The sequence below is a fragment of the Misgurnus anguillicaudatus genome, chromosome 24 (assembly GCF_027580225.2).
Source record: "Misgurnus anguillicaudatus chromosome 24, ASM2758022v2, whole genome shotgun sequence".
In the NCBI taxonomy this organism is placed as follows: domain Eukaryota; kingdom Metazoa; phylum Chordata; class Actinopteri; order Cypriniformes; family Cobitidae; genus Misgurnus; species Misgurnus anguillicaudatus.
In genome coordinates, this window is record NC_073360.2 from 38,586,461 (window position 1) to 38,608,627 (window position 22,167).

General features: G+C 37.8%; 1 protein-coding gene across 6 annotated transcripts in view; it reads right to left on the reverse strand.

Moving 5' to 3' along the window:
- Positions 1-22,167, reverse strand: part of LOC129438607 (uncharacterized) — a 247,281-nt gene that overhangs the window by 44,768 nt on the left and 180,346 nt on the right. For all 6 annotated transcript variants that reach the window (XM_073862949.1, XM_073862948.1, XM_073862945.1 and 3 more), the window contains 2 exons: positions 21,880-22,038; positions 3,897-4,070 (listed from right to left, as the gene is read on the reverse strand). In XM_073862949.1, the coding sequence (XP_073719050.1) occupies positions 3,897-4,070; positions 21,880-22,038 (333 nt within the window). The remainder of the gene's footprint in view (positions 1-3,896; positions 4,071-21,879; positions 22,039-22,167) is intronic.

Consider the following 22,167-nt stretch of genomic DNA (forward strand, 5'->3'; position numbering starts at 1 on the left):
GGACGAGAGAGACACATTACGTTTACACCTGGTATTTAAATCCGTCTCTTTTGTCCACTTTCGACCGCTTCTGTGCTGAATACTATAAGGGGGTGGTCTGTGAGACGGTGGGCGAGTCTCTCTGCTGTCATTCAAACCCGAGCGGGAGTAATTATGAGTTTATATGGACCCAAACTAATATTATGTCGGAGTGCATTGCTTGTTTAGCAAGTAAACATGCTGCACAGTGTTTTGTACGTGAGTATGTAAGAGCTTTCTTTGAATTTTCAGCGCAATTGATGAAATAGGATCGCGCAACTTTCACACGCTTTCAAAACGAAACTACGGAGATCAGCCGCTTAGTTTTATCAATGAAAGGCTAAAAATAGCGCTGCTCACCGAATGTTCACGCCAGAAGTAAAAAAAAGACGTAAAACTTGTGTTTAATACCTCAGATTAGATAAATGGGCGGAGAGAAGGAGGTCGCGTGTGGCTGTTCGAACGCATTCAACCACATGTGCGTTCCGCAACTCCAAAGCGATCCGATCGAAAGTGGTTTCGACCACCTCTGGATGTGGTTGAAAGTGGTCGAAAGTGGACGAGCTCAAAACGTTTTGAACACCGTTTACACCTGGCATTAACGTCGTCCACTTGTGATCCGATCGACGAAAACACATGTTAATGGCAAGTGTAAACAGCCTCCTTGAGTTGAACTTTTTGAGGACGGAAGAAACATGTTTGAGGCAAATAATGCGCGTTTGCATCAATAACAAGCCCAATTTGAGTCATTCACATTGCCCCACGCGAATTTGCATCTTTACATTGATGTTGTATGTAATCTACACGCGCAAATAATTAATCCACACCTCAGACCTGCTGCTTTTTGTTGTCGTATTTCTGTTGGGTGTGTGCGCACCCGAATGAAATCTGACACCAGGATTGCAAGCAGAGTTCAAGCAGAGTTAACGCAGTTCACGCAGCTAGCGCACAGTGACTGGATATCAACTCGCTGTGGCGTTTATAAGCATGCAGATCATGCGGACGCGCACATTAACAAAAGTGCAGGGAAATTAAAATTGACAAATTTGGATGGACAAACCGAAAAACCGCAATTCACATGCGCATATTGCACCGTGGGGGTAGAACCGAATGGTTCAATAATGTATTGAGAATTGTGGCATCCCTAGTACCTAATAATGTGACCAGTGACCGTATATTTATTTAAAACTAGATAGAAAAGTTTGTAGACAAACTTTATGTTGGCTTGACAAAGCCTGGCCTGAACGTTTAAAATAGATTGAGAGAAGTTTAAAACAAGTTTAGTTTTGTATTATAACTTTCCGTAAACATGATTTAACATAAAGTTAGCATGTAAGGAGGATTTAGCACTAAGTTAGCATGATGCTAACATGATTTAGCATGAATTAGCATGATGCTAACATGAATTAGCATGAAGCTAACATGATGTTAACATGAATTAGCATGAAGCTAGCATGATGCTAACATGAATTAGCATGAAGCTAACATGATGCTAACATGAATTAGCATGATGCTAACATGAATTAGCATGATGCTAGCATGAAGTTAGCATGATGCTAACATAAATTAGCATGAAGCTAGCATGATGCTAACATGAATTAACATGAAGCTAACATGAATTAGCATGAAGCTAGCATGATGCTAACATGAATTAGCATGAAGCTAGCATGAATTAGCATGAAGCTAGCATGATGTTAACATGAATTAGCATGAAGCTAACATGATGCTAACATAAATTAGCATAAAGCTAGCATGATGTTAACATGAATTAGCATGAAGCTAGCATGATGCTAACATGAATTAGCATGAAGCTAGCATGATGCTAACATGAATTATCATGAAGCTAACATGATGCTAACATGAATTAGCATGATGTTAGCATGATGTTAACATGAAGCTAGCATGATGCTAACATGAATTAGCATGAAGCTAGCATGATGCTAACATGAATTTGCATGAAGCTAGCATGATGCTAACATGAATTAACATGAAGCTAGCATGATGTTAACACTATGCTAACATGAATTAGCATTAAGCTAGCATGATGCTAACATGAATTAGCATGAAGCTAGCATGATGTTAACATGATGCTAACATGAATTAGCATTAAGCTAGCATGATGCTAACATGAATTAGCATGAAGATAACATGATGCTAACATGAATAAGCATGAAGTTAGCATGATGCTAACATGAATTAGCATGAAGCTAGCATGATGCTAACATGAATTAACATAAAGCTAACATGATGCTAACATGAATTAGCATGAAGCTAACATGATGCTAACATGATTTAGCATGAAGTTAACAAGATTTATTATGAAATTAGCATAAAGCTAGCATGAAACTAGCATGAAGCTAGTATGACTTAGCATGAAGCTAGCATAAGGCTAACATGACCAAAAGACCCAACCCCCATGTCTCTATGATTTTCGGATAGAGAGATATAAGGCTTTGTTTATTATGTTGCTAGGGTGCTCATATTTGGTTGCTAGGGGTGTGGCTTAATACCTCAATAAGAATCCTCAGAGACTGATTGGATGCCTGAGTAAAATGAGCCCATCCCCATGTCTCTGTGACACTGTGCTGCAAAGATATCCATCTGGGCATTTTATAATGGCAGTCTATGAGATATGTTGCTAGGGTGCCCAAAAATGGTTGCTAGGGGCGTGGCTTAATAGCTATGGGATGAACCTGAGAGACTGATTGGATGCCTGAGTAGAATGAGCCTACACCCATATCTCTACGACACTCTAAAGTGAAGATATTCCATCTGGGACGCTTTTATTCCCTTATATGGGCATGTTTCCTGCCCCATTTTAAGTCAATGGGGAAATTTGGGTGCCTCTTACACCCCAGGGGTGAAACTTACACCCCAATGTGATGTATGTTCTTACACAGCCTGCCAGCCTCTTCAAATGTGGTAACTCACAAGTTTCTACAAATTTCTCGCTTGCAGCTATGACCCGTCAAAGTTTGTCGCAATGTTAAGTCAATGGAAAATTTGGGGTGTTTGAGCGCCCCGTTTAGGAATTCGGTAGGTTCCATCAGTTAGAAAAGTCATAGCACGCTAAGTCAGACCAGTCTGAAGACTTTTGGAAAGTTTGGTGAATCTAGCTTGAAAGCTCTAGGAGGAGTTACAGTCAGAAATTTTGGGGATCAGAAGAAAAATAATAATAATAAGCTTAGATCGAAGAACAGTATGTTGGCTTTGTCAAGCCAACATAAATATTAAAGTATATTCAAAATACTTAACGTGCCAACTGTTTATGACATGGCCTAAACTAGAGCTTATGAATTAAATATTCATTTGATATCTGAAAGATTGATTCATTGTTATCATACACAATCAAGTTTGTGTTTTTGAAGTGCTTTCACAAGTGTGAATTTGGGTTGCATATAGATTTGTCTTCTATTTATTTATATTTTTTTGTTATGTCTATCAATGTAAATGAATACACTGACAATTAAAGTCAATTATTTAACATTAAACCTGATATTTATACTGGGGTAAAAGGAATCGAGCAACACCCTTGGCTGATGGTGAGCATTTAGGTTTTCTTTACATTCATCACTTTGTATTCAAGTATTTTGAGTCTGACATTTCGGGTTGAGATTAACTTTATTTGTTTCATTAATTTTTTTAAATAATAATAATAATAATAATAATAATAATAATAGTAATTACACATTGCAAAGGCTTGTTTACCCTTTTACAAAATTACATTGCTATAGTATTGGTTTTAGTTTAGTCTTTGATGGGAAATTTAAACCTTGACCTTGCTGATCTAAGAGCTTGAGCTAGAACACGTCAGTGATGTTTTGTCAGGGCATTATTTTGTCATCAGTTAAACATGATTATAATAAAAATGATCTTACCACAGTAACTCCAGTTTACATTGAGGATTCTTCAGTACATCAGAGATCAGCTTCACTCCTGAATCTCCAAGATTATTCCCCCACAGAATCAGTTCTCTCAGGTGTGATGGGTTTGATGTCAGAGCTGAAGTCAGAGCAACACAACCTTCAGCTGTGATATTACAACACTTCAACCTGTAGAGAACAATGACACAAATTTCACTCTCACAGTTCATAACACACAGATCAGATCAACAATGATGTCATTATTAAAGATCATTACAAATCTTAAACACTAATCATTGTCAAATTTTGGTCTGTTGTCTGGACTAAACCATTTCACGTCAGAGAAGACATGATATGAGAGTGTGAGAGAGAGAGAGAGAGAGAGAGAGAGAGAGAGAGACAGAGAGAGAGAAAAGAGAGAGAGGGAGTTTACACAATAAAAAACTGAGTTAAAATTTATTTTTGAAGAATGTTAAGAATTCAGCATCATCTTTATTTGTCAAAGTCCTGACTATGTTGAGTTTGTTTAATGTAAACAGATGTAGAGGCGATTCTGGCCGAGGAGGCAAGCCTGTGACGCATCTCTTTGGTCGATCCATGCAAAACTATTTATCTGGGGCCGGATTCACAAAACATCCTTGAAGAAAATTCTTCCTAAATGCCATTTTTATCTTTAAATCAAGCTTATGAAAAAAAAGATTCTTAAGAAAGTTCTTATTTTTTTCCTTAAGGATGCGTGCATAATTATTAGGCAACTCCCTTTCCTTTGGCAAAATGGGTCAAAAGAAGGACTTGACAGGCTCAGAAAAGTCAAAAATAGTGAGATATCTTGCAGAGGGATGCAGCAGTCTTAAAATGGCAAAACTTCTGAAGCGTGATCATCGAACAATCAAGCGTTTCATTCAAAATAGTCAACAGGGTCGCAAGAAGCGTGTGGAAAAACCAAGGCGCAAAATAACTGCCCGTGAACTGAGAAAAGTCAAGCGCGCAGCTGCCAAGATGCCACTTGCCACCAGTTTGCCCATATTTCAGAGCTGCAACATCACTGGAGTGCCCAAAAGCACAAGGTGTGGCCAAGGTAAGAAAGGCAGAAAGTCGACCACCACTGAACAAGACACACAAGCTGAAACGTCAAGACTGGGCCAAGAAATATCTCAAGACTGATTTTTCTAAGGTTTTATGGACTGATGAAAGGAGAGTGAGTCTTGATGGGCCAGATGGATGGGCCCGTGGCTGGATTGGTAAAAGGCAGAGAGCTCCAGTCCGACTCAGACGCCAGCAAGGTGGAGGTGGAGTACTGGTTTGGGCTGGTATCATTAATGATGAGCTTGTGGGGCCTTTTCGGGTTGAGGATGGAGTCAAGCTCAACTCCCAGTCCTACTGCCAGTTTCTGGAAGACACCTTCTTCAAGCAGTGGTACAGGAAGAAGTCTGCATCCTTCAAGAAAAACATGATTTTCATGCAGGACAATGCTCCATCACACGCGTCCAAGTACTCCACAGCGTGGCTGGCAAGAAAGGGTATAAAAGAAGAAAATCTAATGATATGGCCTCCTTGTTCACCTGATCTGAACCCCATTGAGAACCTGTGGTCCATCGTCAAATGTGAGATTTACAAGGAGGGAAAACAGTACACCTCTCTGAACAGTGTCTGGGAGGCTGTGGTTTGTGCTGCACGCAATGTTGATGGTGAACAGATCAAAACACTGACAGAATCCATGGATGGCAGGCTTTTGAGTGTCCTTGGAAAGAAAGGTGGCTATATTGGTCACTGATTTGTTTTTGTTTGGTTTTTGAATGTCAGAAATGTATATTTGTGAATGTTGAGATATTATATTGGTTTCACTGCTAAAAATAAATAATTGAAATGGGTATATATTTGTTTTTTGTTACGTTACCTAATAATTACGCACAGTAATAGTCACCTGCACACACAGATATCCCCCTAAAATAGCTAAAACTAAAAACTACTTCCAAAAATATTCAGCTTTGATATTAATGAGTTTTTTGGGTTCATTGAAAACATGGTTGTTGTTCAATAATAAAATTAATCCTCAAAAATACAACTTGCCTAATAATTCTGCACTCCCTGTATAGCAGTCATGTAGCTATGGGTGGACCTGTCAGCTAGGCCCACCCACCTGCCTATCCAGTAAAGCCTATTAGTTATCCTAATGAGTAAATTATGTTGCAATTATCACTATACTTGACTTATAATGTTTTTTAAACTCTTGTTTGCTATTATAATAAGGAATAAATTAATTTTGTAAATAGAAGTGCAATAAATAGCGCATTTCGAACAGCCTCCTCGCCCCTCCTACACCCCACATCATAGAAATCTAACACCATCGCCGTAGCGCGAGCGCCGTCTACTAGACACGCATAAGCACTTAAATGGAACCTTTTCGTCAATTGGTGCTCTTCGCAACGCGAGGCCCCCGAGAATGCCCCATTAATGTCGTGCTTACATACCTTCAACACCAGTTAATGGTAGGCTGTCACCGTCCACCATTAAAGTTGATGTCGCCGCTATATCTGCACATCACTCTTTAATAAACGGCAGATCAGTTGGCCAGAACAATTTAATTATTAGATTTCTAAGAGGCGCACGAAGGCTGCATTCTTCACACACCCCCACTATTCCTCCTTGGGACCTGTCCATGGTGCTGAAAGCCCTGCAGGGACCCCCGTTTGAGCCTTTGCAGTCTGTGAGTCTGAAGTTTTTGTCAATGAAAGCTCTGACCCTTCTCGCATTGGCCTCCATTAAGAGGGTAGGTGACCTCCATGCATTCTCCATCGACGAGTCGTGCCTTCAGTTTGGTCCTGCTGTCTCGAGCGTAACACTAAGACCCAGACCAGGATACGTGCCCAAAGTTCCCACCACTCCCTTCAAAGATCAGGTGGTGAGCTTGTAAGCGCTGCCCCCAGAGGAGGCAGACCCAACCATGGCTTTATTATGTCCCGTACGCACGCTGCGCCTCTGCGTGGATCGCACACAAAGCCTCAGGACCTCAGACCAGCTCTTTTTTGTTACGGTGGTCAGCAGAGAGGGAAAGCTGTCACTAAGCAGAGGATGTCTCATTGGATTGTAGACACTATCGCCCTTGCTTATAATCTGCATGGCACCCCATGTCCATTTAAATTGAGAGTTCACTCCACTAGAAGTGTTGCCTCATCTTGGACTCTCGCTCATGGTTCCTCGCTAACAGAGATCTGCAGAGCTGCTGGTTGGGCGACACCTAATACTTTCATTAGATTTTACAGTGTTCGTATTGAGCCTGTCTCCTGTCGTGTTCTTTCCTCATCAGGGGGAGCACGGAGAACAGACTCGCATGTCGGCTTGCAGCCTCCGACTGGTGCTCCAAAATAAGTGTTTGTATGGAAGGCCATTAAGACAAAAATGCGTAATGGTTTGATTTGTCCCTCCTCCGCTGCCCTGGCAGCCTGATGTTGCGGAGCATCTGCTGTCAGCCTCTCACTAGCTGCATCCTTGCGATCCTATGTGTTTCGCTCGGGCATCCACATTGCGTCCCACCGGTTTCCTTTGTGAGTATTTTCCGTGGGGTTAATCCTACTAGCCCACGTTTCCCTCAGCGGAGCACTGCTTTGCTTACACAGCCACGGCTGTCTATTACCTCAACTACGGTTGACTTTCGCCCACCATCAGCCCTTAACGGGGTGGTGGTTTCCGCAGCGTTCCTATCCCGCTTAGATAGGGCGCTTCCCAGTCACTGGCACTACTGTGGGGTTAAAGCAGTGCTTCTCAATTATTTTCTGTCACGCACCCCCCGAGGAAGAAGTAAACATTTCGCGCCCCCCCCAACTCCTTGCCGCGACTGTAGATAATTAAATTTGTCTATAAAATTACACATCTGCAAAACATTGTATTATTAACATTAAAGAAAACACAAAAAAAGAAATATCAATCAACTTACAACAAAGAATACCTTTATTAACATTGTTTTTTAGTCTGTAACAGAAAAGACTAAAAATGCATCAATTTGCCTGAAATAAAATAAATCAATCCTTATTTACAGTATATTTTTTGACCATTTGATACTGAAAAATTAAATTAAATATAATCAATAAATAATAATAAAAAACTCAAGCGGCTTATCAGCGTGTTTGGGGTGTAATGTCTTTAAGTGACGGTGCAAAAAAATCAATTCCTGAAAAAGTATTTTCCCAGGGTCTCTCACGCCCCCCCTGATATCGCTTCGAGCCCCCCCTGGGGGTCCCGCCCCACTATTTGAGAAGCACTGGGTTAAAGGAACATCTAGTGCCCGGCCTACTGCCTTAAAACCTAATTCTCCTTCTCCTTAAGTGGAACAGGAGGGATTTACGCAGACACTGGAAGAGGTCAGCCCCTAGTGCCGTTTTGGTAGGGATTCCCAATTCGCAGTGACCGACTGAAAGGGAACGTCTTGGTTAGGTATGTAACCCACGTTCCCTGAAGTAAGGAAACGGAGACGTCACGTCCCGTTGCCACAGGGCTGCTCCCTGGTGTTTACGGCGGTCACACTTTCTTGCTTTCTCAGTGAAATGAAGCTAATTTCCATATTTGCACCTGCGGCTTAGATATACGCACCTGGTGGGGCGGTGCTGGCATTTTGCAAATACCTCTATTCAAAGTTCATTGGAGCTTTAATAGTAAACGAAACAGATGGGTCTCTCCCAATTCGTCGGTCACAACGTGATGTCTCCGTTCCCTTCCTTCAGGGAACGTGGGTTACATACGTAACCAAGACGTTTTGTTTATTAAGATCCCCATTAGCCATTGCAACAACAGTAGCTATTCTTCGCTATAAAAAAGTAACTTTTACTCTGAGTTAAGTTACACAAAAGGCAATTCCCGCACACTATCTGCTTGCTGAAAATGTTTTTAATAATCGTTGCGTTGCAACGTTTCGATCTTACGATCTTCCTCAGGCAACTGCAATTGTTACAAACAACATCCAATTTCAAATGAACAAATGACCAATCAAAGTTGGGAAACATCAAGTCACATGATAAATAGATCATTCAGAATCGTCACATGATACAAGCTCAATCAGATAAACACATTATATCATTTTGCATATGTGATACAATAATCATACAAGAATAGTCGCACTTTCAAAGCATTACATCACAAGTGCTTCATCATTTAGCCCTAAGGGGGATAATGTTTGAAGAGTATAAATCCAATAAAGTTCACGTCTCTGTAATAGTAGATCAATATCTCCACCTCTAGGTGGCATTTTTACCTTTTCAATTCCACAAAAGCGTAAAGAGGAAACGTCATGATTGAATGCATTAAAATGAATAGCCACAGGGTAATTCATATCCTTTCTTCTAATTGAACTCTTGTGTTCACTTATTCTTTGCTTAAGTTGACGTGTCGTTTTTCCCACATATCCCAAACCACAAGGACAGCGAATCAAATAAATCACATGAGTAGAAACACAGGTGATAACTGATTATTTCTGTCATAACTTCTTATTTCTGTCATCCCAGAACCGGAAAAAAGTTTGACATTAAGTCAGTTATCACCTGTGTTTCTACTCATGTGATTTATTTGATTCGCTGTCCTTGTGGTTTGGGATACGTGGGAAAAACGACACGTCAACTTAAGCAAAGAATAAGTGAACACAAGAGTTCAATTAGAAGAAAGGATATGAATTACCCTGTGGCTATTCATTTTAATGCATTCAATCATGACGTTTCCTCTTTATGCTTTTGTGGAATTGAAAAGGTAAAAATGCCACCTACACTGAAAAAAATGTTATGTTGAATTTACTTAATTTTATTATGACAAGAAGATGCACACAATTACTTTATCTAACTCCAGATATATTTTTTAAGTTGAGTGTACTTATAATTTATCAATTGAGTGTATTTATATTTTATATGTAATTTCAGATGAATTATATTCATAATTATTTTGAGTAGAATTTGCTCAATTTTTTATGTTCAGTATACTAAAATTAATTATGTGCAAACAAATCAATTTAATGGTTTAATTTCTACATACTAAAATTAAGATAATCCAATCGTTTTTTTAATCTTTTATTCTATTTAACTTTTCACATTTAACTGCCACATTATGTTGAGCAAGTAAGAGACTCAATAGATCTCAGTACTGGCATAAGCACAGTTATTGCTTACATCATGATTTTCAACGTGTCGCCTATTGTCTATACACAAGCACCACTCTTCTGAATGATGGTAACCACAAAACTCAAAACAGAAACTCTTCTAAATCTCAAAGATAATTTAACCTGAAACACTAACAAGTCTTTCTTTTTTGTTAAAAACACCAAAAAATTGTGTTTAATTTCAAATTTTACTCTCCAAATGCAGTCCCATTCAAAGCATGCTGGGAAGTACAAGCCCACTGCCTAGTTAGTTATATTTACTTAAATAATTCAAGTAGTTTCAACACAAAATTTCCTTCTTACAAATTTGGGTGGATTTTACATAATAAAATTAAGTGAAATTTACTCAATAATTTGTTAATTTAGAATTAACTTAAATTTTTTGTGTTATTTTTACTTTTTACATTTTTTAAATAGAATTTAATAATTTATTTTAAGTTAAATTTACTAAGGCACAGAATCATTTTTTTCAGTGTAGAGGCGGAGATATTGATCTACTATTACAGAGACGTGAACTTTATTGGATTTATTCTCTTCAAACATTATCCCCCTTAGGGCTAAATGATGAAGCACTTTTTAATGCGATGCTTTAAAAGTGCGACTATTCTTGTATGATTATTGTATCACATATGCAAAATGATATAATGTGTTTATCTGATTGAGCTTGTATCATGTGACGATTCTGAATGATCTATTTATCATGTGACTTGATGTTTCCCAACTTTGATTGGTCATTTGTTCATTTGAAATTGGATGTTGTTTGTAACAATTGCAGTTGCCTGAGGAAGATCGTAAGATCGAAACGTTGCAACGCAACAATTATTAAAAACTTTTTCAGCAAGCAGATAGTGTGCGGGAATTGCCTTTTGTGTATGTTACGAGACTTTGTGTCTTCTTATCCTACGCACATATCTACTTCAGGTGTGCGACGCTAATTTGTTTGACTCTGAGTTAAGTTAAAATGACTTACTTTTTACTTTTACTTGAGTAGATTTTTAGACCAGTAACTTTACTTTTACTTAAGTAAAATATTATTAAAGTAACTTTACTTTTACTTAAGTAGAATATTTTATTACTCTTTCCACCTCTGCAGAAAACACATGAAGTGACTAGGTGTAAAAAAGCCCTTTATTTGTATTGGATATTAACTGAATAAAATTTCAATTCTAATGGACCTAAAATTAATTGCTTTTACAATTCCTGAAAGGGATTTGATTTTTTGATTTATTGTTCTGTTTTTATAGGCAGACCGTCAGATTTTGGAAAGCACCCTGAGGGGAAATCTGTATTAAACAGTTTGGATGTAGTGCCAGCAATTACCACCAAACAGAGGAGGCTACTTGTGAGATCCCATCTGCTGAAAACCAATGGCGAAACATGAGTGAGCTACATTTAAATTAGCTTGCACAACATATAGTTGCTAATAAATGCTTAGAAGACTTACTTTACCATTCTCTTTTTTTAGAGCGTGTCTTATGGGGCGTACACACCAAACGCATATTCAAAAATATGTGCAAGTAGATTACATACAAAGTCAATGCAAAGACACAAACTTGGCAGGGTGATGCAAATGTCGCAAACATGCGTGGCAGACAAGTTTGAAGCAAATAGTGCAAATTGAAAATATTCAACTCAAATGGAAAATTTGCAGGACACAAAGATAAATCCCACAAGTAACCTAGAGCGAGGAGAGCGATGCTTCGCATTTGGTGTGTATGCAGCATTACTGTCTGAACATGAAAATACCAACATTATTTCTAAGTGAAGTCTGAGTAAGATCACACAGGCCTCTGCAATAGCTTACCATATTGCTGCCTTTTTGACAAAAGTTCATCAAAAACTGCTGTTGTCTAGATAACGGGCCATCATCAGACACCAAGAAGGCACTTGCCATGGCATTGGTGTATGAATTCCCTTGCCTGAAGGATAATACAGGCAGTAGCTACTTAAGTAAAATCAGCTTTACATAAAGAAACAATTTAGAACAGCGGTGGGGAACCCTGGGTTCCGGAGGGCCACTGTCCTGCAGAGTTTAGTTCCAACCCTAATCAAACACACCTGCATTTAATTTCCAAGTAATCCTGAAGACTTTGATTGGATTTTCAGGTGTGTTTGATTATGGTTGAAACTAAACTCAGGAGGACAGTGGCCCTCCAGGACCAGGGTTCCCCACCCCTGATTTAGAAAGTAATTCGAAAAAAAACATACAGATTAAAGAAAATTTGGAATTATTATAAAGACTGAAGTAATAGGCTACTAATACCTGTAACTGAAGGAAATTAACATATATGCATAACACATCCTGGTCACTTTGAGCTGAATTAATTCTATTGTTACAGGGAGCTTGGTACACACCTAGGCAAAAAACACTTGCTACAATATTTCTGAAAGAGCGTCTGAGGAACATTAAAAAAGGATGAGAAAACTCAACCCACCAGGTTGCCTTGAACCACAGCAGGACCATAGTGCCACTACATCAGGTAATGGATTGTCATTTTCAATTAATTTAAGGTAATGACCTTTTGAAATGTGAAAGTCATTTGTAAAATTGTGAAAGGATAGTAATTGAAATTCATCATACATGTCATACACACAAGGAATCATGTAACGAGTAACATTGGAGTCAAGAGTGATTTACTTTTTTGGAGCCAGGTTTTTGTGGTCTTTGGAGTAACTGCATTTTTGGCACAAATATTAGATGGTTTCAGCAGCAACAACAACATGAACAAACAGCATTTTTGGACTAAATGCAATTTTCGGTAGACTAGGGAAATAAATGACAATACTGGTAAAAGCATTGCAAGTGTTAAGTTTTGTTTTATATTCTGCGCATGTGCGAGGAGGAGAGAGGAGGTGTAAGCGCGGTTTGTTTGGTTTACGTGATTCAGTATTATGTCTTTGAGATGGAAGCTGTGGTAAAGCCTATGGTTCAGTAAAGAGTGTTATTATTACAAAAAACATTGTGGTTATTAAGTCAACAGTCACACAAACAAAAACACAGTTTCATGAACGGCAAATACCAATTAATCGCGCATAATCTGTCTCTGTGACTCAATAACATTTTAGAAAATGTGAAAACACATTTTCTAAAATAACAGAAAATTGTCTTTAATCCCTTTAAATGCTTGCTGTATTGTCAAAAACATTGGTGTTTTTCATAATCTAACATTTTTAATTTAATTATTTACTTTCCTTTACTATAATTGTCATAGTTTCATAAACATGTTTTCATCAATATTAAGTGTTTTAACTAAAATCTTCTAATTATAGTTTCACTGTAATATTAACATATTATACATATTGTGATTATATTAATAATTCATAATATCATAATATGAGTACTGAAATATACTACTCAATTGTCAAAAAAAATTTGAATGAATGTTTACAGTTTTTTTTGTTGGAAACTTTCACAAAAATGCTCAACTTAAATCATCAGGTATATGGCAACACTAAATTATGGTGTGTACTCAACAGGTGGGGACCAACATGATGAAATTTATCAGCAAAAATCAGAGATGACTAAAGGCACTGTTGCACGTTTTGTGCCTTGGGGATGAGCCAAGAGGGACCTGTCAGACCTTTGCCATTGTTGGAGGCAATGCCATTAAGACTTTTGATGGAGGCGTTTGATGTCTGCTTTAAAGTTTTTTTGTGTTTTATGTTAACAACAAAGCAAAGATAACTAGAGCCATCATTTACTTTTGGGTATGTACCTTCTGCATATCGTTAACATGTACTAATTCATACTAACACACCAAAGGATATGTAAAATCATGAATCGTACCATAGGTGCTCTTTAAAAAAAGTTTTGTTGCAGGCTACTTGTTTTTAATAGCATTTTTGATAAATGAAAATGTAAAGTAAATGAAATGGTAATCATAATAGTTTAAATATGAAGAGTTATAAAGTCTGTGGGGATTGTTTGATGTCATATGGGGGTTATAACTTTTGTATTAAAAATATACAAAAAAGTAATTAAAACATTGTATTAAATGTAAAAAAATAAATAAATGCAATTTAAACACATTTACAGGGGCCTCTCATTTTTGTTTTACAGATAGTATTTGTAACAATTTGTCACCTTGGAATTTTAAGGTTCAATCTGACATTTTTGTCAAAATTCAGATTTTGCACATAATCTTAATCTGTTACAATTTATTTACATTATGTGAAGTTATGTATATTTTGGGACGTTTCTTAAAAATAAAAAGGTTCTGTCCAGTAAATCAAATGGAATGGGTCAACCCAGCACATGAGTAACATTTAACTCAGAGAGTGTTCATTTTACCCACTGGTTGAGTCAAATGAAATAACCCAGCACTTGAGTAACATTTAATACAGCAGTTGGGTCAAGTCAAGCCAACCCAGCGTGTGTTCTGTCCAATAGTGACCCAGCAGTTGGGTTGTTTTTTAACCCAGCAGTTTTTAAGAGTGTACTTTAGTGAAACTAGAGGTTGTACATGAACAAAGGCTCCACTTACCGAAATTCTGGATTCAATCAATCAGTTTACCAGTAGTTCATCCTTCAGGAAACCACTACCTCTTTATTCATACGAGAGACCGACACAATATTATCATGTCTCACACATTCAGCCACCTCCAACAGCACATTTTCCACAGACTCTCCTGCACTAGTCACACACCTGATACCATACAAACTAAAACCATAATAATTCAGCGAATATAGAAATAACCCAAAACAGAGAGAGAGAGAGAGAGAGAGAGAGAGAGAGAGAGAGAGAGAGAGAGAGCGCGAGAGAGAGAGAGAGCGAGAGAGCGAGAGAGAGAGAGAGAGATAGAGAGAATACGTTCTGATCAGACGCACTGAATATGAGCTCCCAATAATTAATATAATTTACTGCTGTTATTCAAGGTAAAACTTTGAAAACTTATGAAAACCTGTGTTTAAAACTGCTACAATCAGAAAGGAAAGAAAAAAGAGACGGCATTATAAGTTTTAGCCGTTTTAGTCATTTAAGCGCTTTGGCGGAGATCAGCAGCGGAGCGCCGGCGCTCGTCAATACAGACGGACAGACGGAAACAGCGCAACTCACTGATCAAACAACACAGCGCTGAAATATCTCATCTATCAAGATAAGATATAAGAAGTCATTTCCTGAACAAGAATTAGTTTTACATTTTATTTTTTATTATTTATTATTGTTTACATTATAAAGAATAACGGTCAATAACGGACGCATTCAGCGGTTACCATGGAGATCATTTATCCTGCCGACATCAAAGCGGAGAAAAGAAAAGCGTTTAAACACGCACTGCTACAAGATAACCCAGAATGTCTTTATGCAGACCTGACATCTCAAGAGAAAAAGACCAATCTCATCCTGTACACAAACAGATCACAAATATGGAAAAACATCATTAATAATTATTTTCCATACACTAAGAAGAAAGGGATCTGTAAAGGCAGTCAGATCTGCATTTATGAATCAGCTGATTACTCATCCCATTACCAATCCATTAATCTTTACAACAGTGGAATGATTTTAATTCAAGGAAATGAAGCGAGTCTACAGGCTTTTGAAGATGCATTTCCCCACATTAAAGAGAGAGTTGAGATTGAAACCCAGAGTAATGTTGAGGAGGTATCTGAAGAAGAGAATGAACCAATGCCGTGTTCTTCTGTTAACATATCTTCTGCTCCTTCTGATGAACGGATGGTCACAAACACATCCACAATGTCTCCCTGAGAAAATCACTTTCTTAGAAATGGAGGTGTCAGAATTAAAACAGCTCATTCTCTGTCGCCCAGATGAATTTACTTTTAAAAATCTTATGGCTGAGATTAAAGATCTGCAAAACAGCAACATCAATCTTAGGGCTGAAATTACAAAAATGAAAGAGGACACAACACAGAGGGAAAGAAATCTTGAGAGAAATATTGAAGAGCTAAATGAAAAGCTGAAAGAACAACATAAAGACAAAGAAAGTGAACCTACTAACAACAGCACAGAAGATGATGAACTGCACGAGGAAATGACATCACACAACACAATAACAACAGACACAGAAAACAGCCATGTTAATGAGACCACCGATATGCAGCACCCCATCCAAAGATTACCAGAGACAGCTCAGGCTTCAGTAGTTCTGATGATGGACTCAAACGGCAAAAACCTGAATCCAAGGAAACTTTTCCCCAGACAGAGAGTTTTAGCTCTCCGCTGCAGAAACACAGACCGTGCTCGTGAACTGCTCTCTACAGATGAACTTGGCAACCCTCAGTATATCATCATTCATACAGGTACAAATGACCTTCACAGTTTAAAAGAAGGAACAGCCCAGGCTATGTATGAGATGGCAGAGAAAGCCTCACAGACATTTCCAACTACACGTGTGCTGATCTCCACTTTGCTCCCACGGCACGACTTACCTCCATCTGTAATCGAAGAGATCAATGAAGAGATCCATCGCACCTGCTCTAGTCTGCCCAATGTACATATAGTTCATCATAGCTCTATAAGACTCTGGCACCTGTATGATGGTCTTCATTTGAACCAAGATGGCATCAAGATATTTGCCAAATCTATCAAAGATGTTGCTTATGGGCGTTCACCCACACCTGGCTATAGAGGAACAGGAAATGACATCAGAATGCAACGACTTGTTCCTTCAGAACCATCTCAGACAAAACCATCACAAATCCCCCACAGACAACAAATGCCTTCAAGATGGACTCAGAGACAACAAGGGAGACAACCCTATGCTGAAGCCCGTCCCCAGCACCCTCAACCTGTGCCGAACCAGCAGACACTGAGCTACGTCCACCATCCAAGATCTGAGCCAACTCATCAGACTCTGAGCCATGCCCAGTGTCCTCCACCAGCGGAGTCCATACAGAATATGAGCTACGTCCACCCTCCTCAAACTGGGCTGATCCAGCAGAAAACAAGCTATGTTCACCGTCCTCAACCTGGGCTGACCCAGCAGAAACTGAGCAACGTCCATCATCCTCCAGCTGGGCCAACCCAGCAGACACTGAGCTACATCCACTGTCCTCAACCTGAGCTGACCCAACAAATTCTGAGCCACGCACAGTGTCCTCCACCTGAGTCGACCCTTCAGAATCTGAGCTACGTCCATCGTCCTCAATCTGGGCCGACCCAACAGATTCTGAGCCATGCACAGTGTCCTCCACCAGAGTCGAACCTACAGAATCTAAGCTACGCCCACTGTCCTCAAACTGTGCCGACCCAGCAGAAACTGAGCTACGTCCACCGTCCTCAACCTGAGACAAACCAGCAAACTCAGAGCTGCAATCGGCGTCCTCCACCTGGGCCGACCCAGCAGAAACTGAGCTACGCCCAGGTATTATCGCAACAGCAGCCCTCCTCATCATCAGCCCATGAACTTAATTCTGCTGATGTGGGAGAAATTAAACATTTGCTAAATCTTCTGTGCAACAAAATGTTTAATTAGAAATGCACATTTGATCATTTAGTTGACTCAATCTGTCAACATTTAACATGCATAATCTTTTAAATAATAGTTATTTATTTATTTTTATTGTTTTGTTTTGTTTATTATTTTGTACTAGAAGTTCTTAGTTTGTACCTTCAGATAAACAGCAGTATTTTAATCACACTTAAAACGTAAAAATGTTAAATATTAGCTTTTGGAATATCCAGGGTTTGTGCTCTAAAACTTTTGGGTTGAAAAGCACAAACTCAGATTTTTTTGATAACATTGGAAATGTTGATATATTGATACTAAAAGAAACTTGGTGTCGATCGGATGTGTGCACTCAATGTCCCGCAGGTTACTCTGAGATTATAGTACCTTCCTGGAAACTTAACACAATACATTGTGGCAGAGATTCTGGAGGTTTAGTTATATGGATAAAAACTGGTCTTGCCTCTTTTATAACACCAGTACAGCAGGGCACAAACCACATATGGTTAAAATTGGATAAGGGCTTGGGAATACTGAATGAACATTTATTTATCTGTGGTATTTATATTCCTCCAGCAGACTCCCCATATCATGATGATGAAATTTTTCATACATTACAAAAAGAAGTTTATCAATTTCAGACTATGGGGAAAATATTACTTTGTGGAGATTTAAATGCTAGAACTGGTTCAGAATTTGACTACATTGATAATTCGGGAGATAAACATATGTTCACTCAAATACCCCATGATTTATTTAATTATTTACCTAGAAGAATGAACCAGGATACTATAGTCAATAGAAATGGTAAAGAAATAACCAACCTCTGTCAAAATTTGGGGCTTTACATTTTGAATGGCAGAATCAAAGGAGACTCATGTGGACAATTTACTTATAGTTCAAATCTGGGGAACAGTGTTGTTGATTATGCAATATCTAATATAAACCCCTCCCACTTCAGTTCATTTACCATCCAAGCTCAATCACCCCTGTCTGATCACAACCAGATTAATGTTATAATTAAAGATGAAAACATCCAAATAAGAAAAAGAACTAAAAAGCCAACTAATTTATATAAACTTAACAAAGCATATAAATGGATTCATAGGACTGCTGAAACTTACACTGAAGCATTGAGGTCAAATGAAATAGTTAATTCACTAATATCATTTATCAACTCATCCTATGAAAATACTCAAAAGGAAATTGATCTTGCAATTAAACAAATGAATTACATTTTTGAGAACATAGCAAGAAAAGCTAATTTAAATAAAATTACATCATATAAACAAAAGTCAAAAGCCAAAGAAAAACTTTCAGAAAAATGGTTTGACCATGACTGTAAAACAATGAGACAAGAGCTACGATCCGTTTCAAACCAAAATCACAAAGATCCAAAAAACTCAGAATTACGATTAAAATACTCAGAAACACTGAAACGATACAAAAACACACTGAGACAAAAGAAACTGGATTATTATAACAAAACTCTTCAGAGGATTGAAAACACGATTGATCAGAGTGAATTCTGGAGCATGTGGAATAGTCTAGACACCCAAAAGCCACAAGAACGGCCATACAAGACGGTCAAATTTGGAAAAATTATTTTGAAAGCCTCTATTCCCATCAGACTGCCCTTTTAAATAATCCTTATCAATTAAACATCCTTGAAAAATTAAATGCTCTTGAGTCATGTGTCAAAAACAACCAAAATCCTCTTGATTATCCAATAACCCTCCAGGAATTAAGTGAAAAACTAAAATCCCTTAAATCCAATAAATCCTGTGGTCCTGACAATATAAGAAATGAGATGCTAAAAACCAGCTCTCCAGAACTTCAGCATGCACTCCTGAAACTTTTTAACATGATTTTGAGTTCGGGTGTTTTTCCGGAAGTCTGGAATACAGGCCTCATCTCTCCGATCTTTAAAAGTGGAAACAAAACAGATCCAAATAACTACAGAGGAATCTGTGTTAGCAGTAATCTGGGAAAAGTATTCTATTCGATTATCAACTCAAGGGTTTCTTCATTCTTAAAAGAACACAATGTCATCAGTAAATCTCAAATTGGCTTCCTTCCTAAACACCGAACCACTGATCATATTCATACACTGCACACATTAATAAATCAGCATGTACACAATAAAAAAGAGGGCAAGATATTTGCATGCTTTGTAGATTTTAAAAAGGCCTTTGATTCAATCTGGCATAAAGGATTATTTTATAAAATAATTCAAAGTGGTATAGGGGGTAAAATATATGACTTAATTAAAAACATGTATAACCAAAATAAATGTGCAGTAAAGATTGGACAGAAAAGAACAGAATATTTCTCCCAACAGCGAGGTGTAAAACAGGGCTGTTGTCTTAGTCCAACCTTATTTAACATCTTTATTAATGAATTGGCAGATCGACTGGACCAATCTGAAAGTCCAGGACTACAACTATATGACACTGAAGTCAAATTTTTATTATACGCAGATGACTTAGTAATTCTATCAAACACTCCAGAGGGTCTTCAGAATAAATTAGACATCCTAAACAAATACTGCCAAGACTGGACCCTAGAGGTCAACATACAAAAAACTAAGATTATGATATTTCAGAAAAAACAGAAACCTGGAACATAAACACATATTTACTTTGAACACCACCAAACTTCAACACACCTCGCAATATAATTACCTTGGTCTGGTCTTAAGTTCCTCGGGAAATTTCAATTTGGCCATTAAAACTTTACTCATGAAAGCCCGCAGAGCAATGCATGCCATACGTATGAGACAATCAGAATCTGGACAAAGATCTTTGATAGTGTAATATTGCCTATAGCTTTATATGGCAGTGAGGTCTGGGGTCCTGTGAGTAACCTCAGTCAGGAGGTTTGGGATAAACATCCATTAGAAGGTCTTCATGTTGAGTTCTGCAGAAACATCCTTCGTGTTCACAGAAACACACCTAACAACGCTTGTCGAGCAGAACTGGGCCGTCTTCCTCTAAATTTAACAACTAAGAAAAGAGTTTTAAAGTTCTGGATTCATTTAAAATCTAGTTCTGAAGACTTCACATTACATTTTAAAGCCCTTAAAGCTCAAGAACTGAGTGCTCAGAAAAGTCCTCTTTGTTTAATGGTGTCAGAACTCACAAACCAAACCTTCAACATCACAAGACCTTATAATCCTGGAGGAGTGAAAGAAATAATGTCTAGAGAGAAACAGACATACATACAATACTGGGAAGAACAAACAAAAGGTCAAAGTCGTCTCCAATGCTATCTGAGACTAAATAGAGGGTATGGTCTGGCTGAATATCTGGTCACAGTCAGAAACATAAATCACAGAAGTTTACTAACTACTGTAAATACAGACTTAGTGACCACCAGCTGGCCATAGAAATAGGTAGACATAAAAAGACCTGGTTACCTAAAGAAGAGCGTTTATGTAATGAATGCACATCAGGAGAAGTTGAGACAGAAGAACATTTCCTTCTCCAATGTAATAAATATCAATCTTTAAGAGATTCACTGTACAATCAAATACAGGAGATTATTCCTGAGTTTCTGTCAATTGGTGAAAATGATAAGTTAAAAATCTTACTTGGTGAAGGACCTACTGCTTCTTTAGTGGCACTTTATATTTATAACTGCCACAAACTCAGAGGGACTGAGTGACACATCCACATTAAACATTGTATTTATTTGTATAATTATATGTATGTATGTATGTTATGTTTTATGTTGTTTTGTGTAATGCTTTGACAATATGTACTGAAGTATGTCATGTCAATAAAGCAATTTGAATTTGAATTTGAATTTGAGAGAGAGAGAGAGAGAGAGAGAGAGTAGTGTGTGTGTGTTTACACAATAAAAAACTGAGCTAAAATTTAATTTTGAAGAATGTTAAGAGTTCAGCATCATCTTTATTTGTCAAAGTCCTGACTGTATTAAAGGAATATTCCAATTTCATAAAATCTCAATAATTGACTCACACCCATGTCATCCAAGATGTTTATGTCTTATCTAGTTAAGCAATCGTCATTTTCTTCAAGAAAATAAAAAATATCCACTTTTGAGCCCTTTGAAGCTTCACTGAAACTGTAAACTGTTGAGGTCCAGTAAAGTCTATTAAATTGAGAGAAATCCTGGAATGTTTTCCTCGAGGCTTAATTTCTTCTCGACTGAACAAAGACAGACATAAACATCTTGGATGACATGGGGGTGAGTAAATTATTGTATTTTTTTTATGAAAGTCAAGTATTCCTTTAAGTTTGTTTAATGTAAACAGATGAAGATGTCAATAGTCAGTCTCTTGTTTGTCATCTTTATCAGATCTGCAGTATAATCTTATTGAGGATCAGATCATGTGAAGATCAATCACCAGAATTCACAACAGCAGAAGAACAATAAACACTTCAAATAGATTTCATTACATCAAATAATATCAGATTATCTTACTCCAGTTTCTTCAGTTTACATTGAGGATTTTTCAGTACACCAGAGAGATCCTCCACTCCTGAATCTCCAAGATTATTCCCAGACAGATTCAGATCTATCAGGTCTGATGGGTTTGATTTCAGAGCTGAAGTCAGAGCAACACAACCTTCATCACTCCACCTGTAGAGAACAGAGACATACACTTCATAACAGATCACAACACACAGATCAACATTGATTTTCTTTTGTTAGTTTATTCATTATTTATTGTTGTACAGTTCATTATAAATCATAAGATATCAATAGTAA